Source organism: Electrona antarctica (genome assembly GCF_951216825.1).
Source record: "Electrona antarctica genome assembly, chromosome: 9".
Taxonomy (NCBI): domain Eukaryota; kingdom Metazoa; phylum Chordata; class Actinopteri; order Myctophiformes; family Myctophidae; genus Electrona; species Electrona antarctica.
The window spans coordinates 12,076,382-12,101,171 of NC_136790.1; the positions used below are offsets into that span (position 1 = coordinate 12,076,382).

Consider the following 24,790-nt stretch of genomic DNA (forward strand, 5'->3'; position numbering starts at 1 on the left):
GTCTTCTGGCATAGCTGCTCCTGAAGACAGACTTGTCAGTGGCTGATTAGTCTCAAGCTGAAATGGGTTGATGAAACTCTGAAATGATTCTATTGTTTGCTGCACTTGCTTCTCAGACCGAGTGATTTGACGTGGCCTTAGGTCTCTGTGCTGGTTTTCAGAATGCTTACTTTGGCAGCTAACCATATTCCACATCTCCTCGACAAACTCTCCTTTAGCATGGGCAGTCAGGATGTGACGTTGGCTTGCTTCATAATTAGTGGTGATTCCACAGATCCCAGCACAAGATGTCCCAGAACCTGATTTTGACTTAAGCCATTTCATCGCTGTCTCCTCTATTGTTTTGTCAGTGTGACAGCGGTTGCCTGGGATATGCGATCTGGCTACACTCATTGCTCCAGCACGCAAAAGTTTCTCTGAACCAGGATGTGTTTCCTCAATATGTTCAAGAAAGTAGCCAAAGTAAGTGAGGAATCTAGCATAATTCTGCTGGTCTGAGCAGAAAAAGAGGTCTGGCATGGCATTTATGGCAGCTTTGTACCCATCAAAATCATTAATTTTGATTGCTTTATTCATTGACAGCACACGCCAAACGCAGTCCATGTATCCCATCCAAAACTGGGGAGTTTCTCCCAGCTCCCCATTCCTCACAGTTTGTCTGAAGGAAAGATATTCTCCAATGTGATTAGATACATCAGCTGATGATAACACATCAGTGAGAGTAGATTCACTCAGGTTAAGTTTTTCCAGAAAATCTGCACTTTCCAGAGAGAGTGGTTCATGAGTTTCCAGATACTTTTCGTATAGGAGTCTCTCGAGAGCTTCGAGCATGGACTTGTGTGTGTTCATAGCTCTATCCCAATTCTTCCCATCAGTGACTCCATTCACAGAGCCTGTGGTGATCAGTTTAGCCTCTAAAGCCACTTCGACCCATCCACTACCCTGGCAGTATCTTTTGCCTATTCCTTTCAAGTATGCTCCACAGCAATGGAATGTGCCAATGAGGATGATGTGTTTTTTGTATTTTTCAGGTTCGTTCCATATTAGAGGGTAGGCTTTCATGCAAACTCCTAGATCAAATGTACTGATGGTGTACTCTTGTCCAGCTTCAGAAGATGCAACTTGGCTGCATCTAAGGCATTCTTGAATGGTTGACAAGTCTGTTATAGGAGCATTGATCATGGGGTAATACCCAATTGTGGTGAGGCATTTTGGAGGACAGCCTGTAACCGACACCCAGCCTGACAAACCAGGGATGTGCTGATCCCCGGAGTTGATTTTCCGAGCAATGACCCAAATGAGATCAGTATCTGAATTTGAGTTTCTGCTTGTGGATGGAGTATTTGAATTGGATGCTGCCAGTACTGGTTCAGATCGTTTTTGTGTGTAATAAGTTTTCAAATCCTGAGCAGGACTTTTAAATGACCTTGGTCTTTTGGAAGGTCGAGTGATAGGATTACACTCTTGTGTAGGCTGTGTTGAGGTAAGGGCTGCTGTATCTGCACAATAACCTAGATCTTGCATATAGATCCCTGCAGCGGTATGAATGGACCCCGCCCCATATATATTTGATACAAACTGATCAAAATTGTCCCAGTCACTATGGAAGAGTGCTCCATCAGGTTGTCTCTTGATAATGTCAGATTGGCTTATTATTGAAGCACTTTCCACAATGGAATTTGCCAGAGCTGTTTCCAGTTCAATGGAATATGTGTATGATTCACAGTGTCCAAGCTTATTGATCAGAGTGGTTATGCTCTTGGATCTGAAGAGATGGCGTAGTGTCATACACAGCAATATGTGTTTCTTCATCTTCCATTGGCCTGATGTAACTGCTCTGCAGATGTCTTGGGAAATGGAGGTTGCTAGAATTTCCTCCCGATGTGATGGCTTTCTCTCACCACTGATTAGGTTTAATACAAATTGTAAAACCTCAGACGGGATCTCCTTATTTGGATCTGGGATATCGTGAGCTCTAGGGGGCCATGTCAGTGGTTCTGAATGTTTGAATGCTTTTACTATTTTCTTGTGAAGGTCTTGGCTGATCTCTTTACTCCAATCAGTAACTCCCAACTCATAAGCTGAACGCACAGTTGTCTTCATAGATGCTTGGGATTGACAAAACACTAATGTGTCTTTGAATGGGAAAGATGAGAAATCAACACTATCTTTGAGATTAGGACAGCTCCCAATTTTTATTCTCAGGCCAGAACTTCGAATTTGAGAAGGAGCTCCTTCTCCAAATTGTCTCAAGGTATCATTATACAAATCAGTAAGATAAGCAAGTTTGACAACCTTCCCTTTTTGAATAACTTCAGTTTGTATATAGTCATACACTTGAGTGAAAGCTTTACTGGTCATTTCTTTCTTAGTAGATGCTGCATCTGTACTGTCAGGCTGAGGTGCTCGTCTCACCAAGTACTGCTTGCGACAGCAGTCATGAAATTGTGCCTCCTTAGCAAAAAGATCCACCCCCCTGATTTTGCATAACAAAGCTTCATCACCTAGTTCCATAGCTTTTATCTCAATAGATTTGTATGCATTTGATTGGAATTTTTTCAAGTCATATCTACTGCCAGAAACTTTCTTTACTGTGTCACTTTTGCAGAAAATGCAATAATTTCCGAACAAAACTGAAGAATCGACAAGCTCACGTTTTGGTCTAGTGGAGTCATTTTTTGCTTGGCATGTTATTGCTAAAGCACGGTTAGCATCACGGAAAAATGTGCGTTGACAGTTTCTGTGATACCCACAACCTGAGGACAATTCATCAGGTATCGATTCACAAACAACCTGCATACCACCACAGTCAGGTGTTTGTGTCAAAAGTTTCTTTTTCATATCATGAATTTCATTAAATACACTCAGCGGATCAGACTTGGAAGAAAACTCTACAAAGCTCTCATTTACTTCCCCCTTGCAACCATGCAAAATGCAATTTTCCAGAGGTGGTGGCTGATTCTTCATCTTTGATGAACTCTGGCAAGGTGTCCAGTCTTCATCCTCTTGTGTCTTTGGCATCTTGACTGCTTTATATATATCTGAAAATATGTACAGTAGGCTATATTCATTGCAACAAAGTGTTATTCAAGATGCAATTAACTCAAATATATTTGACATTTAATTTATTATATTTGTATCACCTCAAATCTGCACAGACTGATGATATTCCAGGTGTAGTTACAATAACGATATCCTCATACTTCTCACCCTGCAAAAAACAAAAGTCAAATGCTCACATTTCTTTTCACTTACAGTCACAGATGAAAACAAAGTGGGACAATTTTGCTTACCTTTACAAAATGGCATAAATTGTTGGTTCTGGTCGTACAACATACACAGTATGTTCAGTGTGGTCCATCTGAAATATTGAAAGTTTAAATAAATTTACAGATTGCAACAGTATGATTTAAAGCTGCAAAGTACTTCCACAAACCATATAATCATTGTTAAACATTTAGTCACTGTACCTAAGTACATACCTTTCATCTGTAGTGGTCTTGTGGTATTGAGGTTTCTTCAATTTCTTTGCACACAACAGTGACAATGTCAGGAAAGTGTGGACCCAAAAGCAGGACTCCGGCAGGATCAACTTAAACGTGTTCATTAAACCAAACAGGCAGGCAGGTAGTATAGGTACGTACGTACAGTACGTCAGATAGCTCTCCTATACAATGGTCAACAGACCCACACAAACACACCGCATGGCTTAAATAGACACAGGGCTTAACAGGACAGGTGAACTCAATAGACAATTAAGAGATGATTGGCAGAGGGACTAACAGGACACAGATGGAGATAACTATCTAATAATCACAGGGGGGTGAGACAAGGCAGGTAAACAGTGACTAGGCAGACAGGAAACAATAGGAATGATACTACAGAATAAGATACAGAACACAAAGGCAGAATAAAGTATTTATGTTTCTAACTTCAGACATCAGTAGTTGCAGAACATGTGAACCTATTGTTACATTCTAGGACTCTGGAAGGCTATAGTGACTGATAATGAAAATGTCTCCGATTTGAGGTATAGTGCAGCATTTTGGCCACAGAAAGAGTAATCTTCAAGATAGAGAGGTCATCTTGGGCTTAAATTGAAGCTTAAGGATATGGGAAGTTTTCTATATACAAGTGAGGCAGTTATATTCACCCTAATGTGCTGGAAAATAACCATCTTTGTTGTTATTTGTTAAACGGACAGTGTATATTTTTGTGTTTCTGAGGATGATGTAGGTCATATTTAAGAATACAATGGTAGATAGCCCCAAAATCCTATTCTGATACTTACCCCTATGTGTCAGGATACTCCATGCCAAATTTCACACTTCCATGTGTATTTATGTAATTTTAGTGAATTTTTATTTGCCTTTACACAATTTCGCCAGAGACATATACCAAAAAAAGGGTTTTTGGGCCCCTGAAACCAAACGGCCCCGAGTTGGGAGTGGTCCCTTCATTTTGAGATGGCCCAAGGTATATGCTAACAGGAAATAATAGTGAAAAAAAGGTAGCAAAAATTGATATGAGGGTTGGGTCTAGCTCCCGGACTATAGGGTTAGTGACACACAACAATCAGTCGGTCTGTGGGTTAATGTGTCAGTATATTAGTGAGTCACTAGGGTTTCTTCTAAGCACTTTTACTCTGAAGTCACAGTTACCCTTACCCTTAAAACTAAGAAAACCGCTGAAAAAACATATTTGTTTAATGCCAGGTGTTAGTGTAGCCACTACGACCACAAATGTCCCAAGAAACTAGCTAGCCTAGCCACCGAGTTTGCTTCCTCGAAACGACCTGTATAATTTACAGTATGCCTCTGCAGATTCACTAATACATGGTTTTGGGAAATGGGCATGATGCTTTTGCAACAACAATTTGTTATGTTTTATAATGGGAAGATTAATAGTCTGTACTCTAATCAGTGTACGGTATTTTTATCATCTGCTCATACTCAAATGCTAGAAAATTGGAAAAATGTGCATCATAGCAATTTAAAATAAGCAGTTACAATAACTGTAATTGGGGAACTTGCACTGCAGTCAGTGTTAGCCAAAGATCATCATCTGTCCCAGGTACAAAAGCATCACATGGCAATGAATACGCGCCAGTTGTTTACATGGCAAACACAGACAGTCCATAAAATCACTTCCATTATTTGTTTGAGCAAACAGGCCCTTTGCCTTACAGACAGTTGCAGTTTGATTACATGAACATATACCACGTTTCCCACTGGGGCTAAGATTGGTGACGTAATTACTGTTTTCAAACTGCAATTAATTGTTTCTACTTATTTTGACAATTATTAAATTCTCTCAGGTTCACATTGAATGGCTAAGAAAAAGCACTATTTTTGCCTGTGTAATAGAGCCTTGCAGTCCCACCCCCTCAAGAGACCCGGAAAAGAAATCCCTGTTCATTTTCCTCATAGACTTTTCAGAAAGTATTTATTTAAAGACGTTTACGCTGCGGACAAAGCCAACTCTTGTCGTGAAAAAAAAATGACAATAAACACAATGTTTTGTTTTCTTCTTTGTAATTATTTGTTTGGTCCAAAATATTGTGTTTGAGATATTTTATTTGCGAAAATGTTCGGGTGTTCTGATCTGATGAAATGAAATGAAATGAAATCTATATTTACCCAGGGTATCTGGGCTAAGCTCAAGAACTTGTTTCCAGCCAGGCCCTGCTCATAGAACACATTTCATTGTAGTGGTTGATGCCTTGTTCAAGGGCATTTCAGCGGTGGTAATTTTAACGTGTCGGACGGCTGGTTCGAACTGGGAACCTTCCGGTATCTAGACCGCGCCGCTATCCGTTCGGCCACCGCTGCCGCCTCCCCTCTCCTCACGTCAAAACAGTTCTCAATGTTTACATCTTACTTGACGAGAAGACATGTGGACATAGCCTATCCTTACGGAACCAGGGAGAGGGGAAAACACCACGAGAGTGACGAGTGATGTGCTCTCTCCGCAGTAAATAAATAATCTGTCTGTATGCGATCTGACCATTATTATTTTGATTACACTGTCATGCTCGTTTGAGGACAGGTAGAGAGCAGAGCATACATGTGTTTGGGAATGTTGCTGAAGGTTATGTTATTTTGTCAGCTGACAGTGACACCCAAATCAAAGAAACCATACAGTGTGTATTTAATTATTTGATATCGCCGACAGTCAACGCACTGCAAGGCTACAATGGAAGCATAATTCTGAAGGCCCGTGGTGGAATGGACAATTAAGTTAGAGTATAAAAACGGACAGGGAAGACCCATTACTGTTGTGGATCAAGGTTTTGTCATCTGACACCCAAACCATACAGTGTTTATTTAATTTTATATCTACAATGGTATATGTCTCCACAGTGAGGCTGGAAAATATAGCCTAGCAGCCTACTACTATAGTCTACTAGCCTACTGGTAGGCAGAAAAATGGCAACCAGAATAACCCGTTCTGAGTGAAACTCCTCCCTATGCACTGGCCCTATACACAAGACACTGACCATGCTCCATTGACTTGGAGCATGAAGCAGGAACAGCAGGTGACCGTGAATGCATCTAGGATGTATATCAACCCTCTCATCCCTCTCTTACGGAATTCCAGAGTGGCCATTGAGAGAGAGAAAAAAATAAATGCTAACTTGAGCGTTAGTAACTTGAAGTATAGCATTTCATTTTTGAGTGGTGCAACCACTCCAAGGAACAGCAATGTCCGTGTTAACCTGTTAACCTATGTGTGTGGCTATGAGTACCAGTAGGGGAAGAAGTGGCGCTGTTGTGCCAGAAACAGAGAGAGAGATAGTGTTGCACTGTTGCCTAGTGCTAATTACAGAGAGAGAGAGAGAGAGAGAGAGAGAGAAAGAGAGAGGCAGGGGGAGAGGGGAGTTGCACCACTCAGTTCACACAGGTGTGATTTTTTTCTCTCTCAATGGCCAGTTCAGGGCTCCATACTCTTCTGGGCTTGCTTTAACTGTGCATCGGTGTGGTTTTAATAGTAATGACTATGTTTTCTTAACTGCTGTTTTTGACAATGAAAGTAAAATGGGAACATTAAGGAGAGTTGCTCGTGTTGATTAATAAAAATCCTGTGGGAGGAAAGTTGCATGGAAATAAATACATCTGGTGTTTATAATTAAAAATGTTTATTTATTTAAAATATATGATCAGTATAATCATGTAATTTCATTTAACAATTTAACAAACTATTTACATTTTGTATTGGTATTACAAAGTATTTCTTATGGATAAGATATATCAGAATATAAAAAAATATAGATGACAGAATAACTGTTTTAAAGTTATACAGAATTTAGTTGCTGGCACCATTACAGTATACAGAAATCCCTGCTGCATTTCCGCTGTGCAAAAATATGTACGATAAAACATGCTTAAACACAAATAGATAGCTTAAGAAAATAATTGGATCAACATTTTGTTTTTTGCTTTAGCATTGTTTTCTGTTATGCCTGCTAGTGCATACAAATAGTGATCTCCTCAAACACAGTAGGGTGATAAAGTGCTTAGTAAGCTATATTTGGAATGGCACCTCAGTGTCACATGGAAGCCTGGGACAGGAAGTGCTTGCATAATAATACAAATAAAACAATAAACCCGCACAATAATTTGATGTCCAACAATCAGGTGCCATATAACACAAGCAACTTTCTGAGGCAAATGTGTTTGTCACATTTAAAACCAAAGACTAATATGATTAATCTATATTGTTTTCAAAATTGGCCATCTTCATTGCCTCACAATGTTGCCTGTGTAATCATGGCCCGTGTGTGAAGAGGCAGCACAGTACAGAAATACATTACAGTAGTTTTGGGCCTTAAGCCGCACAGTTCGCCAGTAAAGTAAAAACACAAGATGACAAGACAACATCAAAAAAGAGAAGACCATACATAAACGTCTACACTACTACGTTTACCCCTAATTCATACTTTGGCAAAAAAGATGCTTGACAAGAATGCTGTACTTTAAATTGTAACTTGAATTTGCCTTTAGTCAACTTGGTGGAAAAATCAAGACAAGATGTTGGATATCTTTCCCACATCATTATGATGTCACTTTTGGATGGAAGACTTTAGACTTCGCATCATCATTCAGAAAAACTTGGACCTTGGAAAAGCGGGATGCCAACGTGCGCACAGCACTTGCCCAGTGAACGACCTGCCTGGCACATTACCTGACACTGAAGCAATAGCTAAATGTTTGTTCATGCTACTGAAATATAACCTTGTGTTCACTTACCCAACTGATTGTCTGAGTACATACAGTGCAGATGATAGAGCGACCGATATATCGGTTTGGCACATTTCAGTGCATGGAATGGACCCATGATCAACTAAGTAAAAACAGTAGCTCTTCAAATGATTTAAACACTTAAATGATAATTGGCAGTATTACTGTCATATTCATATTATGCCTTTTTTAACAGATTTTAATTTATTTCTAAATACATTGTTAATGTTTGCTCATTTTAAAAATGGTTGAATACAAAAGGTCTTTGATTTCTTCCTTTAACTTTCTCTGCATGCATCCCATACAAAAAATATATATGTATGGACACTTGTATGGGGGGAAATATATTTTAGGTAGCATTGTCTGTTAAAAAAGAAAAGAAAAGCCTATATGGATCCAAAATATAAAAGTTAAATACTTTTTGAATAATATTTGTGTACCAACATTGAATGTTTTTGAGAAGTATGGGGTGACTCCGTTAGGTTGAATACTTGTACTCCTGTAAACAAAGTCTGATCCATCCATGTTTGTCTGTTCCAACATCATTGCCACGTTTTGTTTTGGTTTCCATTTTATTTGTTTTGTTGAAAAAAAGAAACTTTTTTTATTATGTTATACGTATGCATCATTGTTGTTTCCCTCTCCTGTAATGTCTGTGCTAACCTGGGGTTCTTTTAAAAAAAACAAAATAAAAAGTTGGTCACAAAAAAAAGAAGTATGGGGTGACAATTCAGAACTGAAGTGCAACTAAGCCCTAACCACACCAGAGGGTCGCCTTGCAACTACTTCTAAACATTATTCTCAATGGCAGTTGTAAGGAGTTGCATTGGTGTGGTTTGTTTTGTTGCAAGGAGTTGCGAGTAGTTGCAAGGAGTTGCAGCTGGTGTGGTTTGGGCCTTATGATACACAACATGACCTAAGTGTCTTACAGTAACACTAGCATGTTTCTAATAAAATCTAAAAACAAGATGAGACTTGTCATTAAACTATGCTTTCTCGCTTTGGTAATACCCTGGAAGGGCTTTCTTTACATTTTCTTCCAGTATATAAGCTCATAATCCTAATTTGAAACTGTATGTCACTCCAGCAGACATGTATATTATGTAATAAGGAATTTGTGGGCATATGCATTGAAGGGTGTCTTCTTGTTTGTTTTTTTGTTTTTTTTTTAAAGATATATTTTTTGCGGCTTACACCTTTTATTGGTTTTTGAAGGGACAGACAGTAGGCTGACAGGAAACGGGAGAGAGATGGGGGAAGACATGCAGTAAAGGCCGTGTCGGGCTCGGGAGTCGAACCCGCGGTACACTGCGACTGGATTACCAGTCGGGTGCCCAGACGGTTACGCCACCGCCTGGGCGGTGTCTTCTTGTTAACACAAAAGTGTTAATGCAAGAAAAGAACACATCCTTTGAAAGAGTACATATGTTCTCATGATGTGCCCCTCCTAATATCTTTTTTAGAACTTGCACAAAGTGAAATCTAATGTAGGCCTACATTAACTTAACTATTCCATCGCTCTCCTTTATGTGCATCCACAGGACTCCACGATCATGTCTTGGACGTCCATTTTGGTAATGCTGTGCTGTGAGTTGAAGTATACCATGGATAGGGGTCGGCGCTCCTTGGGCACACAACATGATGACACTGCCGTGTTAATGCCATTGACTTTGAGCTGGCTGAAGACAGTGGCGTGGAACGAGGAGGCTATGCCCGGGGAGCCCGACAGGTGCTGGGGACACTGGCCCATGCAGTAGTTCATGTGATAGCCCTCGGGAGCGATGATCCAGTCCTGCCACTGGATGTCCTTGAACTTGATGTAGAAGTCCTTCTTGCAGCACACGGTCACATCCTCGCCGCAGCGCAGCGACCGCTTCCTCAGCGAGTGTCTGTGGGGGTCGTTGCGCTGACGCACCTGCGCCACCAGGAAGGGCTGGTGGGAGGTGTCGGCGGGACCACCCAGGGAGCAGAGGTTCTTCCCGTCTTCGTGGCAGCTCACCTCCAGGCGCAGCCGAGGCTGGCTGCCATCCAGGAAGGCCTGCAGGGTTCGAGTGATGGGGAACGTGTGCCAGTTGCTCGCCTGCACCTCCAGCATCTTCTCCATCACCAGAGTGTGGTTAGAGTCCGAGGAGGAAGTGCCGTCCCCAGACAGGAAGACCTGAGCATGTAGGCGCGAGTCCCGGTGAGCGTCCTGGGAAGAACGGGCGTAGATCCAGAGAGAGGACTGGAGGACCTGGATGCTCTGACTGCGCTCTTGCAGGAACTGGAAGGTAAGGCTGAGGTTGTGGCCATCACTTCCCACCGGCTCATCTACAGCAGAGACAAGGGACAAGGGAGGTTGTAAGATTATGGATTTGTTGGTCATTTTGAAAGAGAATATGAACTGTTTCAAGACATGGAACAGACATGTCATTTTAGACCATTATTAGTTACACTGAATGACAAAAACAAAAAGGTAATTATTGATTGGTTACTACAGTTGCATATATTAGTGATGGGAGATTAATCGGCAAACACATCTGTATCGGCCGATTTGAGTTGTTTTTAGATTAATCCATTTAATCGGCATCGGTTCGATTAATTCATCGGTCCGATTAATCGGTCTGTCTTTACAGATAAACAAGCCCAAAGTAACAGCTTGAACAGATCTACAAGCTCACAATATTAAATATAAAGGTATTTAAGTTAAATCTGACTTGCCTAAGCCTGCAGTGCAGATACCCTGTTACATAATTGTTCAATACAGAATGAGATTATATCGACATCGGTAATATCGGTTATTGGCCATAACAGCAATTAATTATATATATATGTATGAGACAAAAAAGGGACTCCTGCACATCCAAAAAGACCCGTGGGAGGTGCAAGTCTAGTTAGCAGGCATAGACATCAAAAAGAGAAAAACCTTCCAAGGAAGGGACTGCACACTCCAGGGAACAGAGACGGACAACTTACTGCATCAACTTATTTATTAGCACGACGCGTTTCGCCGTGAGCTTCGTCAGGTGCTATACAGAAGTGTGAATGTGTGTCAAGCATATATAGGGACATTCATTATACAGATCCACCCCCCCGGGTGTGGTATCAATGATTCAATTAATTTACATGTAGGGGCAGACTAGACACATGAACAAACAGATCAAATGGAACCTCATTTGAAAAATAAATAGATCTGTTTCCATATACAAAAAACCCACCACAACAGTGCCAATACAATATTTTCCCTAGGATGAGGCCCATGATATTTTATTGTATTGGCACTGTTGGTGGGTTTTTGGTAGCCGTGGTCCCCTATATGCTTGACACATTCACACTTCTGATGCAGTAAGTTGTCCGTCTCTGTTCCCTGGAGTGTGCAGTCCCTTCCTTGGAAGGTTTTTCTCTTTTTGATATATATATATATATATATATATATATATATATATATATATATATATATATATATAATTATGGATAAAATTTACTTTGACCTCGTCTTAAAGGTATATACATGATGCATGTATGTAGAGGTTGAAATCTTCACTATTAAGTACTAAACAAGTATAGTATACAGTTGAATAATTCTGACATAGCACATGGGATAACTGTGGAATGATTCTGAGTAAAATCCACATTATACGCTTCTGCTGTTTCTCTTTAATTTAAAGTTAAACCCATCAGTAAAACAAAAGTTTAAAAAAATCATAAAACTTACCCAAATCTGCAAAGCTCACTATCTCATATGATCCTTGATCTTTGGTGGGCAGATTATTATCTAGTTCAAGAGTGCCATCTTGCCTCACGCGCCCCGAGTTCAGTTTACGCAGCGCAGAGAGGAGCGCTACCCGGGGTACGGTTTGGGTGATGTTTGGTCTCTCTTTCAGGTGCAGCTTGTCCAAGATCTGTTGCTTTGCGACTTCGATCATCAGTCTTATCTCGGCGTCCTTCTCCATTGTCGGCAAGCCACAGGACGCGCAGCCCGGTGTGTCACCACCAGCAGTGCTCGCCGCTCCGAACAAAGATGCCATCAGCAGAACAGCTGAAAACGCGCAGGGTGATGACATACTTGGTTCCCAAGTTAACGAAATGAAGCGTGTCTTATTATATGACGGCACACTTGAGGGGACGAATAAAAGACTCCAAAACATGTCCAGTCTCCCCGAGTTGTTCTGTTGAGTTCACAAGTTCTCACAATTGTTCTGGACAGCTATACACTCCCCGCTAAAACAGGTGGAAAGTCGTGAAGACAGGAGTTGAGAGGGAAAGTGGTAGGCTATAGCTCCACCACCTCCGATGCATGCTGTAGATATCTAGGGTTAATCCACCAAAACTTGTGACACGTTGTTGGGACGCACCAATGAGCGCATCAGCCAGCCTTGGAGGAAAATGTCTGGCACCGCGCGCCAGAAAATCTTACCCTCCCCTTCACACACACACATACGCACACACGCGCGTGCGCGCGCGCACGAGTGCAGCGCTTACATGATACACTGTACACGAGAAAGTAGACTAATAGCAGTGGCACACATTAGGCTCGATGTATACTCCATCACAGGACGGTGTCGCTTCCCGAAGATCAGATCTCCTTGGAAAGCGACAGTTATGCAACTGAGAGGCAGCTATGCATGCGTATACGCTCAATTTGGTGAGTCAACCCAACGCGCTCACGTGTGTATGTTGTTGGCAGTCAGTGACGTAGAGTCTATGGGGGCCGGGGGGGCCAGGGCCCCCATGAGGAATTGGACCAGGGATCTCGGCCCCCATGAGGAATTGGACCTGAATATATATTCGCCTCGGTTCGTCCCGTTTGTGCCGCATCAGGTCGCGCCCGTTCGTGCAATTCTCGTCCTGCATTGACTGTGTATACAATCGCGCCGCTCTAACCATCCAAGTCTGGCCCCTTAACACGTCTGTTTTCCTCACTGTCCGGGGCGGGCGTGGTGGGGGGTGGACCGCGTTGCCTGTCCCTTGTACACATGCAGATCAGGCATTGAAAGGAGGCGGGGCGGCACGGCCCCCCTTGAGGATGAAAACTATTCGTCCCTGTTGGCAGTGATGGATGGAGCCAATAACTTATCTCATGGCATGGCATCAAGATCATGATGGCATCAACACGGCGCCCGTTGTCCTCGTTTAGTCATACCAACCCCATCTGCCAATAGCTATACAGATCAAAGCTCAAGATGAGTGAACAGTGAACTTTAACCTAGTTATAGGGATATCTCTCCTCGCCTATCCCATTCTCTGCAATTAGTTTCACTTGTGAACTTGTAACTGAACATGCTCGGGGGCGAGGAGCAGCTCGTACGGTTTGAAAAGGCTTAAACACGTTCTGTCATGTTCCACGGTTCACCGAGGAACACACTGCAGTGCAAACTGATGACTATGTCTGTGCAGTGTGCACGCGCACGCCTGCGTGTGACAGATATAGTATAGTAGTAGCCTATAGAAGATAAGAAGATAAGAAGTTATACAGAAAAACAAAAGTAAAGAAGAAAAACAAAACAGACAGGCACACACACACACACACACACACACACACACACACACACACACACACACACACACACACACACACACACACACACACACACACACACACACACACACACACACACACACAGTCACTAGTGAGTAGGTAGGCTACTGAAGCAGTGTTTTGAAATGTTTCACAAGAATAATCAAGCCCCTAAACTTCTCTTGACCCCCTTTACCGTAGGATACATATTTTCTTCTTTTTGAGGGGCCCTCCTATAGGCCTATACAGGTTTTATGTTTGTTTTTAGTTCAATGTTTGTTTTAAAAGACGCCATTGACAATGAAGGCAAAATTTACGTCATATTGTCCCTCATTACGTCATATATTGTTTATGGCATTTAATGTTTGTGTTGGCATGCACCGTTTGTTTTATATCACCATTACATCACCTAATCAACATGAGTTAGACTTTAATATATTAGTGCCCCTCATTTCACATGGTGTGATTTTTGATTTATAACCGATCATGTTTATGAATAGTCTACTGTATGTGTAGCTACTAGGCCATGTCAAAGTTTCGATTAATTGAATGAGTATGAAGGACAGGACCCCAATGGAAACAAGCCATTAAGGCTTTCTTGGGTTTTAATCCCTGTATTGAACTGTCCGTTCATGTGTTTTTCCCCCTGCAAACTGTTAATAAAGTATTCAATCAATCAATCAATCAATCAATCAATCAATCAATCAATCAATCAATCAAGCACGCTACGTCCACTCCGGCTGGGGCATCATGATGATAGTACTTGGCTGCCGCCATGTGGAGAATTTCAGGAACTACAGAAGTTCAGTCAAATGAGATTGAATTGACTGTCAAAGAAAATACATGCATTTCGACCTCTGTTAAAAACATGGAAATACCTAATAAGCCTTTAGGTAAATTCTGAGCAACTTTGCAAATTGATAGTAGCCTGTTTCACATTTCAAACAAAAGCACAGATCAGTACAGAAACTGTTACTAGTCTGGACACACGATTAACTCACACTCACACTTGTTTAAAACAGGCTCCAGCATTTGCAATTCATCAGACCATTTAGAGACGTATAAATACCGGTATACACTTCTATAAAAATAGGAAATCATCATATAAAGAAAGGGGAATAAACATGTAGGCCTACAGTTAGTAAGGGCATTTTATCAGGTATTTGACCAATCTGGGAACTAAATCGTTACCAAGAAATTTCTTCACCAATGTGTTTCTAAAGGTGTCTAATAGCATGTACCAAAAGTTTGAAATTCAACTCCCGTGGGAAAATTGAGTTATTAGCATAATATGTGACCATACCCATAACATCCTATATAAGGCAAAAAAGTCCAAATTTCATAATTCTTTAAGTAGCATGTGACATATGAAACTAGGGTGATTTCATGATTCTGAATCCATTCCAAGCATTAGTTTTGCACAAAAAAACACTCCTTGGGCTAAATTAGGCCATATCCAGTTGACCAAATGTGCTGACCTCATCACGTTTGTGTGGCCGTTTTCCTCCCAAGTAGTGTTTTTTGTGCAAATCTAATGCTTGGAATGGATTCAGAATCATGCAAACACCCTAGTTTCATATGTCACATGCTACTTAAAGAATGATGAAATTTTGACTTTTTTGCCTTATAGGCCTATAGGATGTTATGGGTATGGTCACATGTTATGCTAATAACTCAATTTTCCCACGGGAGTTGAATTTCAAACTTTTAGTACATGTTATTAGACACCTTTAGAAACACATTGGTGAAGAAATGTCTTGGTAACGATTTAGTTCCCAGATTTTCATAGATTTCTCTTACTATATGGGGATAAAGGAGTGGAGACTCAGACTTTATTTTTTATGGGGGCCAGTTTCGAATTGCAGTCGTCTGTAGGTGCTCTTTGAGAGTGGTTTTGAAGGAGTCAAGGGATTCAAATGTCTTAATGGCTGTTGGTAGGGCGTTCCACATTTTAGTGGCATATAGGAGCGAAATTAATTCAATCCCTTGTTTGAGCCGAATCTGGGTTGCACGTGGTTTGTTGAACTCCCTCTGGTGTTGTGAGTGTGGACTTCGTTGACATTAAGGAAGTATCTAGACAGGTACATGGGTATCTTGGTGGTGTAGCGAATCTTGTGGACCAGACCCATTGCAAGATACTGTACTCTGTCGTCAACCCAGCCATTCCAGCCTATCAAAATGGGCAGGGGTGAGGTGCGTTCGGGGAGTGAGGCCAAGTAGTAGCCTGACCAGTTTGTTTTGGGAAGTCTGGAGCCTTGTTTTTAGGGCCTTTGAGGTGCTGTGGTACCAGGAGGTGCATGGCTGCATGCATAGTCGAAGAAGCGAGGGCTCCTGTTAGGGTCTTCAAGGTGTTTTTGTTGACCAGTGAGGAGATCCTGTAAAGGAATCTTGTTCGTAGGTTGACTTTTTTGATTACGTTGTTGGCCATTTTATCACCGGAAAGATTTGCCTCAACCCTTGAGGAGGTAATTTCATCTTTTTGTGTGTTAAATTAATAATGTAGTCACCCACTGTAACTGAGAAGCTGTCTGCCTTGCTGAGATTACTATTTGATTCAAAGAGAATGAATTCAGTTTTTCCCTGGTGTAAAGATAGTTAATCAGCGGCCAGGTGCAGATTCTACAGAGTTCAGAGCTGAGGGCCTTTTCAACCTGCAGTTTATTCCTGAGACCAGCAGTGCTGAGTCATCCGCAAACAGGAACAAGTTGAAGTTACAAGCTGATGTCATGTCATTTACATAATGTAGGCCTTTCACTGGACCTCCTAGCCACTAAGATGACCACAGGCCCACCACTTAAAGACCACATGTTAGGGTGCCCAAATCTGAAGTTAGGTGGTCAAATTACCTGAAACTGAAGCAATTCAGTAAAGGTCAACGCTTCCTCATGGGGTCATTTTAGGGCCTAGGACCTCCAGTAAAGGGTAAAATACTCTTCTCGGTTGTGGGAACAACATATCCAATGATGAGGACCGCAGGCCCAAAGATGTCCCCCTGGCAACTGTTTCAACTTTGGGTCAGCCTACATGTAAAAGTGCCCAAAGTTGAAAGAAGGTTGTCAAATGAACTGAAACTGAAGCAATGGTGTAATTATGCCCAAATCTGAAGTTAGGTGGTCAAATGAACTGAAACTGAAGCAATTCAGTAAAGGTCAACGCTTCCTCATGGGGTCATTTTAGGGCCTAGGACCTCCAGTAAAGGGTAAAATACTCTTCTTGGTTGTGGGAACAACATATCCAACGATGAGGACCCCATGCCCAAATATGTCCCCCTTGCAACTGTTTCAACTTTGGGTCAGCCTACATGTAAAAGTGCCCAAAGTTGAAGGGCAGAGCTTCAACTTCAGCTACCCAGTACCCAAGGTTGAAGCCCTTCAACTTTGGGCAGATCTACAAGCTCGTAGTGCGGCACCGAGTGCCACGCTACGAGCTTGTAGATCTGCTATTTTTCAGTGGGGTACATTTAATCACTGGTCCTGGGTCAATCCAAGGGCCTACCACTCCACTCTCTTGATATGTTGTTCCCCAACTCTTGGAGAGTATTTAGGCCTTTTACTGGAGGTCCCAGCCCCTAAAATGACCCCAGGAGGAAGTGTTGACCTTTACTGAATTGCTTCAGTTTGAGTTCATTTGAGCACCTAAATTCAGATTTGGGCACCGTAGCATGTGGTTTTTAAGTGGTGGGCCTCGGGTCATCTTAGGGGCTAGAACAGGGGTGCCCACACATTTATGACGTGAGATCTACTTTCAAAATGACCAGCTCAACAAGATCTACCCACTGAAAAAATAGGTGTACCATTGCTGAAAATAGTTTAAATATATAATGTACCTGGGGGGGCTTTGGAATAGGGAGAAAATATGACAGGCAGTTTGCTGTCATATTTCCTCCCCGTATTTAACTTAAACGCCCAATGCATTCTCAATGGCAATAGCACAAACTTTGGCATGCTACTAGTCCTACATACTTACACCTAGAAACCCCATTCAAACCTATTTAGGTTCATCTTACGGTGTACATGTTTGCCTGAAAAGAAATCTTTGAAATGTTTCATAGTTTTAGAAATATAGTGCTTTCAAATTTGAGAAATGTATAATGGGGCTCAATGGCAGCTCTATGGCACGTCAAAAAATTACTTTCACCTAGAAACTCTATTCACACATTTTATAATTCAGCTTACTGTGGAGACACATGCTGGAACTTTTTACTTTGAAATGATTTGTAGATTCTGAGTTATTTAACCTAAACGCCCAATGCATTCTCAATGGCAATAGCACAAACTTTGGCATGCTACTAGTCCTACATACTTACACCTATAGAAACCCCATTCAAACCTATTTAGGTTCATCTTACAGTGGACATGTTTGCCTGAAATGGAATCTTTGAAATGTTTCATAGTTTTAGAAATATAGTGCTTTCAAATTTGATACATTTATAATGGGGCTCAATGGCACGTAAAAAATCACTTCCACCTAGAAACCCCATTCACACATTTTATAATTCAGCTTACTGTGAAGACAAATGCTGGAACTTTTTACTTTGAAATGATTTGTAGTTTCTGTAGAGTTATTTAACTTAAACGCCCAATGCATTCTCAATGGCAATAGCACAAACTTTGGCATGCTACTAGTCCTACAATGTAGGACTTTCCCTGGAAAGAACATAATAGGAACAGTAAAGGTCTTCTTCCTTGTGGAACGCCATGCAGCTCACTGGGAGGGGGGGGCTCAGTGATCCGTTCCCCTCCACCATCTGTTCTCTCCCCTCCCCTCCAGCCTGGTCACAACCAGACGGTATTGGCGGAAGTTCCGACCGGAACATCCGTCAGATGTATTTCCGGATACAATATATTTTCGACCAATCACAACACTTGTTTCATTCACAGAGAATGTAAACTGAATTGTAAAGCGTCAACGTAATTTCCTTGAGCAGTACTTCCGCCCAAATCCCGCAACTTCCACCCAAAACAAATGATACCGTCTATACTAGCATAGGTCTGGCCCAGCGTGCCTCTATAGGCGGATTGCATCCAGCTCACTGAGGTGCTATCAAAACCAATTGCTTTAGCTTATTAATCAGTATGGAGTGGTTTACATGCAGTGTCGAAAGCCTTTTGGAGATCCATGCCGTGCAGTATTTGCCAGCATCCATGCGGTCGCTCAAATAGAGGAGGCATGGGGTTCAGAACTTCAGAGTCTTCGAGTTCGACACTAACTCTGGGGCCTCATACACACATTTCAAACGAACATGCTGTGTTCTGTCTATTTCATGGCCACCTCAACGCTTTTCCAATGGAAGTCACGTGGTTTGACAAAACACTTGTTTGATGGGAGGAGGGGGAGGCAATCAAACATAAGTGTTTGTTCAAACCATGTGTCGAACTGGGAACCTTGCGGTTGCCATCCACTCTACCCCTGAGCCACTACCGCCCCACAGTGCAGTTGGATGTTCTGAAGCCATGCAGAACATGGCTTTCTGTCTGCGCGGAATAGTGCGTCCTGACGCGTTATTATAAATGCAGTCCACAGGTGGTGGCCCCATCGTGATGGTGATTGGTTAGTTAATTTGTTGAACATACGTACTAGATCATTGAGAGTAGGCAGCCTATACCTTTTTGAAAGATCTCACAGAAAATACGACATGGGGTACTGCGCTCTTGATTGATTGATTGAGCACAACTCAATTACAAAAACTGTTAACTGTGGACGACACCATAAAGCATTACACTTGTTTACAATAGGGTCCACCATGTTCAATTCATCATAACATTTGTACAATAGGCCTATACACTTCTATATAGCCAAAAACAGGACATCATCATATAGAGGAGGTAAAAAGGGGGGGAAACATATACAGTCAGGGGGTGAAGGGGTGGGTGGGGGAATCAGATTTTACGGGGGCCAGTTTCGAATTGCAGCCGTCCCTATAGGTGCCCTTGAGAGCGCATTTGAAGGAGTCAAGGAAGGAGTCAATTTGCATGTCTTAATGGATGTTGGTAGGGCGTTCCACATTTTGGTGGCATTGGAGCGAAAATTATTTAGTCCCTTGGTTTGTTGAACTCCCTCTGGTGTTATGGGTGTGGACTTCATCAAGGAAGTATTTAGACAGGTACATGGGTATCTTGGTGGTGTATCGAATCTTGTGGACCAGACCCATTAATTTGCAAGATGCTGTCAACCCATTCCAGTCTATTAAAAAGTGGGCAGGGGTGAGGTGGGTAAGGGTTCGGGGAGTGAGGCCAAGTAGTGGCCTGACCAGTTTGTTTTATAGTTTTATTATAGTGTACTTGCTGATGTGACCGATATGTAAATGATGCTTCATGCTTGCCATTTGCCAATCCTATGATATGAATGAAGGACGCATTGCGTTGCCTAACAACCGCCGAAACACGCTGGGCTGTGTGCGCCCCCGGGCTATGGGATCTAGTAGTCTCCTGTCGACCCTGTCAAGTGCGGTGCGCCGCTGACGTCAACTCTCTCTGCGAGAGAAAAAAGAAAAGACAGAAGCCCGGAGTCGAGAGGGGAATAGCGTTTTCATTTGTTTATTTTTTTTCTTTTATTTTGACCTCCTATACTTTGTCAGTTTTTGGACACATGAAACAGGACTGTAGCCATAACAGCAGCAGCGTGTCACTGTTCACGTCTCCCTCTCTCTCTCTCTCTCTCTCTCACACACACACACACACACACACACACACAGTGCTGTTTTGACAGTCGGGGTCGCAGTGAACCAACACAAGCTAACACACCAATCTATTAGCATTGGTAAGTCTATAGTTAGCTGGCTAACTGTAGCAGCTAATGTTAGCACCTCGCACTCTCCACACCTGTCAATGTTTCTTCTTGCTCAGACAGCACAGCGTCCTTTAACGTTGGCTGCAAGTTGCACAGAACAAGAAGAAAGGGCTAGCTAGCAGGCTAACACTTAAGTAGCAAGCAAGGTAGCCTAGTAGGTAGGTGGCTAATTATAATCGTTGGAGTAGGCTAATGCCGTGAGCTAGCTATTGTTAGCGTGTGGCTTTTAGCTAAAGGTTCCAAGTTAACTGCATAGCTTGACCCCGCACCACCACCACCTGTGTTGCTCCACAGACTCAACTTGGGGAGGATTCTTCACAGAGGAGAGGACGCGCTGACTGCAAGGGACAGAACGGTGAGCAGCTCAACCTCGAACTTGACTTGTTGTTGGTGCCAAGTTAGTTAACGTGCAGCAGCACTGTGTTGTTGTTGTTGTTGGGAATGAATGAGAAACTAAACCATGGTATATCCATTATCTATTATCATATCTATTATCATAGAGCCCACATTATCAAGTGAAAGCAAGGTGTTGCTGCCACATGAGTGGCGTGTGTGTGTGTGTGTGTGTGTGTGTGTGTGTGAGAGAGAGAGAGACACAGAGACGTGTATGTGTTTTGTGTGTAAGTTTAGTGCCTGTCAGAACAGACTGGTTTTAATAGTAAGTGTTAATGATAGGATTATGCATTACGACTGTGACTGACTGATTTTATTCCTTCAGGGCTGTCAGAGGCACGTCAGATGTTGTATAAGTTAGTGTCCAATTTTGAGCCCCCAATTCCGTTGTTGACAAGTTGTAGTATTTGACTAAGAAATGCTTGTCAAATAGAAGTGTTTTTTTATTGATTGATTATTGATTTGAATAGATTGGACGTGCAGGCTGTCAGAGCGACTTCATTGTCACATCACAGGTCTACAGAAGTATAAAAGTGGGTGCAAGTTCTATCGTTTAGTTATTGCCATAGAAAAAAGAAAGGGAGAGATCACTCAAAGAAAACAACATTTCTTCATATTTTCACGTGTAGATATTAGATAAGGAGTCATATACTTATGGTAAATGTGTAGGCGTGGATACAAATGCTGTTGAATTTGATGCATAGGCCTGGATGTATAATGATTGTAAGCTCCAGGGGGTATAGGAGCTTGTTACCACATTCAAATTGTATTGTCCAATACTAGCCTTTGTTGGATTTTCCTGAACAATTTTACATGAAGGAGACTGGAGTTAGGGGTGTGACCAACGTTCAGTGAGTGTTATTATCACAAAGTGAGTGGCTGGTTTATTTAGTGTTAAAGTGTGTAAAAAAAATAGATGACAAAAGAAAGCTGACATTTGAAGAAGCCATTTAGGTAATCATGTATCCACTGTGGGATCTGAGGAGGTGAATCATTGAATCAACAGTCTGCTGCTTGTTGCTAAGGCCAGCGCTGAGAAAAATGGAGGATCCTGCCTGCTTCTTTCTGCACCTTGCATATAGTACGTGCTTCACGGTCGAGAACATCTATACTAGGGTCTTTTTGGTTTTCTGTTATTGTGGGGAAAGCTTTTTGCACTAGAAAATAGCCAATTGACAAGCTGAGAGCTTGTCGATCTGCTATTTCCTGTGAAAGTATTCTCCACAATATGGATGCTGTGGTTTAAGTGGTTAAATGAATTAACCACAGACATTTTCATGATCAAGCATTAACACACGGGAAGTTTTATGAATGAAAAATTCTACCGGTATCGGAATGGAATTTCTTTTCACATACACGCAGTGCTGTTTTGGTTGCTTCGCCGGGACACCACACTTTGCCGGGACACCACGGCATGTGGCCAGTAGCACGGTACGGTGCATGCTAGACTGCGTCCGCCTAGATTCACGAACCAAGTACCCAAATATATGCCGTGAGCCTATACTGGAGTTGTTGGGGAAAGTCCCGGAAAAGACACGCTGTGATTGGCCAGTAGTCACTTTGAGTGGCAGTTGGTGCAAAAGCTCTCCCCAAAACATGATTTACGATTCTGTGCCTATTGGTACATAACTCGAGTCGGCTCAAGTGAACTTTGCAACGTTTGGCACGGCTACTCGCTTGCTTTATCTCGCTCGGCAGTGCCTCTCGTGGCTCAAGTTCGCTTGAGAGACGGTGCAGGATTCAATCCCAGGAGGTTAGGGTTGTCAGTCTAATGATTAGTGAGGCACGCCAGTGACGCCACCGAGCTGGGTGCTGCAATGGTGTTTTCACGCTTTCATGCTGTATTCGAATGTGACAACGCCCACACCCTACTGTCAAGGTTTAGAAAACCTTGCCCAGTGGTGAGAGGAAGCTTCCGGTGGGGCTTCCCAAGTCCAGTATAGTTCCATTTCCATATATCGCGTGTGTCCTCTCCTTATACAGTACTGTACATGGTATAAAAGCAACACAGTATTATGGCTACAGTACTGCTGCTGTGGTATCCTGTCTGCACGCAACGATAATGCCTCCACCAAAGAAGAAGTTTCTTTCGAAGCTAATAACTAGTCATTTCCTACACAAACTGCTACTATTTATACACCCGTAAGTACAATTTAGATTAATCACACATTAAGGTCGTAAGAAGATATTTTCTAATTGTTCTCGTCACGAGTCTCACATATCAGCTGTTCAGTGCATATGCGGACATGTAGGCGTGCACGGATGTACTCGTGCATGCGTGTGCACTTGACGTCATTAAAATACCGTTCTGCCGAAAAAATAAAAATAAATCACCATTACACCACTGCATACACAGTGCCACAGGCTGAAGTCAGTGAGATTGGCGGTTCTCGTCAATTGAAATGTGATCTGTATGTTGATTTGTCAACCAGGTACCCATATATCTGCTTCTGTCTCTGAATCTCTGTTTGCAGCAGTAGCAGCAGCAGCAGCAGAGTGGCTTTTTCTAGAGATTTGAAGAGCTATTTATAGATCTCTGCCAGAGCACCGAGCATGGTGCTGTTGCTGCTGCTTCCCCCTTGCTCTCACTTCTCTTCATCACTCCTCCTGTGTCTCTCTTTCTCTCTCCATTGCTATTTTTTACCTTCCTGTTGTCCTGCTCTGTCTAAATCGTAATTCTAATCCATCTTGTTATGGCTCTCTCTCTCTCTCTCTCTCTCTCTCTCTCTATTTATATTTATTTCCCTGTCTCTCTCTCTCACTCTCAACCCATGCTCTGTTTCATCTCCATCATCCATTGCTTGCCTGATGTAAATTATTGATTGGATCAGAAGGGAGGCGAGGCGACTGGTTGTGTTGTGTGGATGTGAGTCTGACCTCAGAATGGGCAAGACAAGTTTATTAGTTGTCTCCACCAGGCCGAAGGCATGGGGAGAGAGTATGTTTTGCACTCCGTCCGTGTGTGTGAGTCCGTCCGTCCATCCGTGTGTGCGCGTCCGTCCGTCCGTCTGTTACCAGCTAATCTCCGGCACCGTTAACCTGGTCGATGCCAAATTTTGCACACACACTCCCTAGATGCCAACAATGAACCTCTGCCCCACATTTTCCAGAATGACCTGTTGCACCACCAGTAGGCCAACTTTTCCTACTAGACTGAGGAATATATCACAACCTTTTCACATTGGCCTGTTATAGCGCCACCAACAGGTCGATTTTTGTAAAACACATTTTTGGAACAAAATGCCTCAAATCATCCAATTGCCATCCAAGGCGTAAGTAGAAATGGCACGCTTGGCCTGGGCCATGGCTCAGTGGTCCAGGCACCTTGGCTGGCAGTGTGCCGCGGGTTCGACTCCCGATCCCGACTGCCTTTACTGCATGTCTTCCCCCATCTCTCTCCCCAATTCAGCCTACTGTCTGTCCCTCCATAAAAAAATTAAAAATAAAGGCGAAAGCCACAAAAAGAAATGGCACGCTTTTCATATTGGCCTATTATAGCGCTACCAGGAGGCCACAACCTGACCTGCCCTGGTGGAGACCTGTGCCTAGAGGGGCACTTTGTCTAGTTTAGAAATGTTATGTACTTTATACAAAACATTACAAACATGCAAATTAAACTAATTATTATAAAATGATTGGTTGTTAGTGTCGTGCACCAAAAAATACTGATCTACAGGCTCACAGTGTTTGATTAATTGATTGATTGAAACATTGTAATCAGTTTGTAGAATGGGTACAGTTCAAAAGAAAGTACAGGTCAATACAGAAACTGCAACTATTAGGATATAACCAGAAAAAACACTGAAACCTGTTTACATCAGGGTCCTCCAAATGAGAGCTTATAGATCTGCTATGTTCTTCAGTGTGTTTA

General features: G+C 42.3%; 2 protein-coding genes across 9 annotated transcripts in view; one reads left to right on the forward strand and one right to left on the reverse strand.

The window, feature by feature from the left end:
- The window catches only part of r3hdm2 (R3H domain containing 2), a 314,823-nt gene that overhangs the window by 180,322 nt on the left and 109,711 nt on the right, over positions 1-24,790 (forward strand). For 6 of the 8 annotated variants that reach the window (XM_079510348.1, XM_079510351.1, XM_079510349.1 and 3 more), the window contains exons 1-2: positions 20,221-20,496; positions 20,821-20,881. The gene's annotated coding sequence lies outside the window, so the exon portion shown is untranslated. Of the gene's footprint in view, positions 1-20,220; positions 20,497-20,820; positions 20,882-24,790 lie in introns of those variants that run through there. The other 2 variants (XM_079510345.1, XM_079510346.1) reach the window with 1 other exon arrangement.
- LOC306929311 (inhibin beta B chain) lies at positions 9,740-12,247 on the reverse strand (the record flags this gene model as incomplete). Its single annotated transcript, XM_079509752.1, has 2 exons — positions 9,740-10,550; positions 11,935-12,247. The coding sequence occupies 2 exons, from the start codon at positions 12,245-12,247 to the stop codon at positions 9,766-9,768; spliced, it is 1,098 nt and encodes a 365-aa protein (XP_079365878.1). The 3' UTR covers positions 9,740-9,765.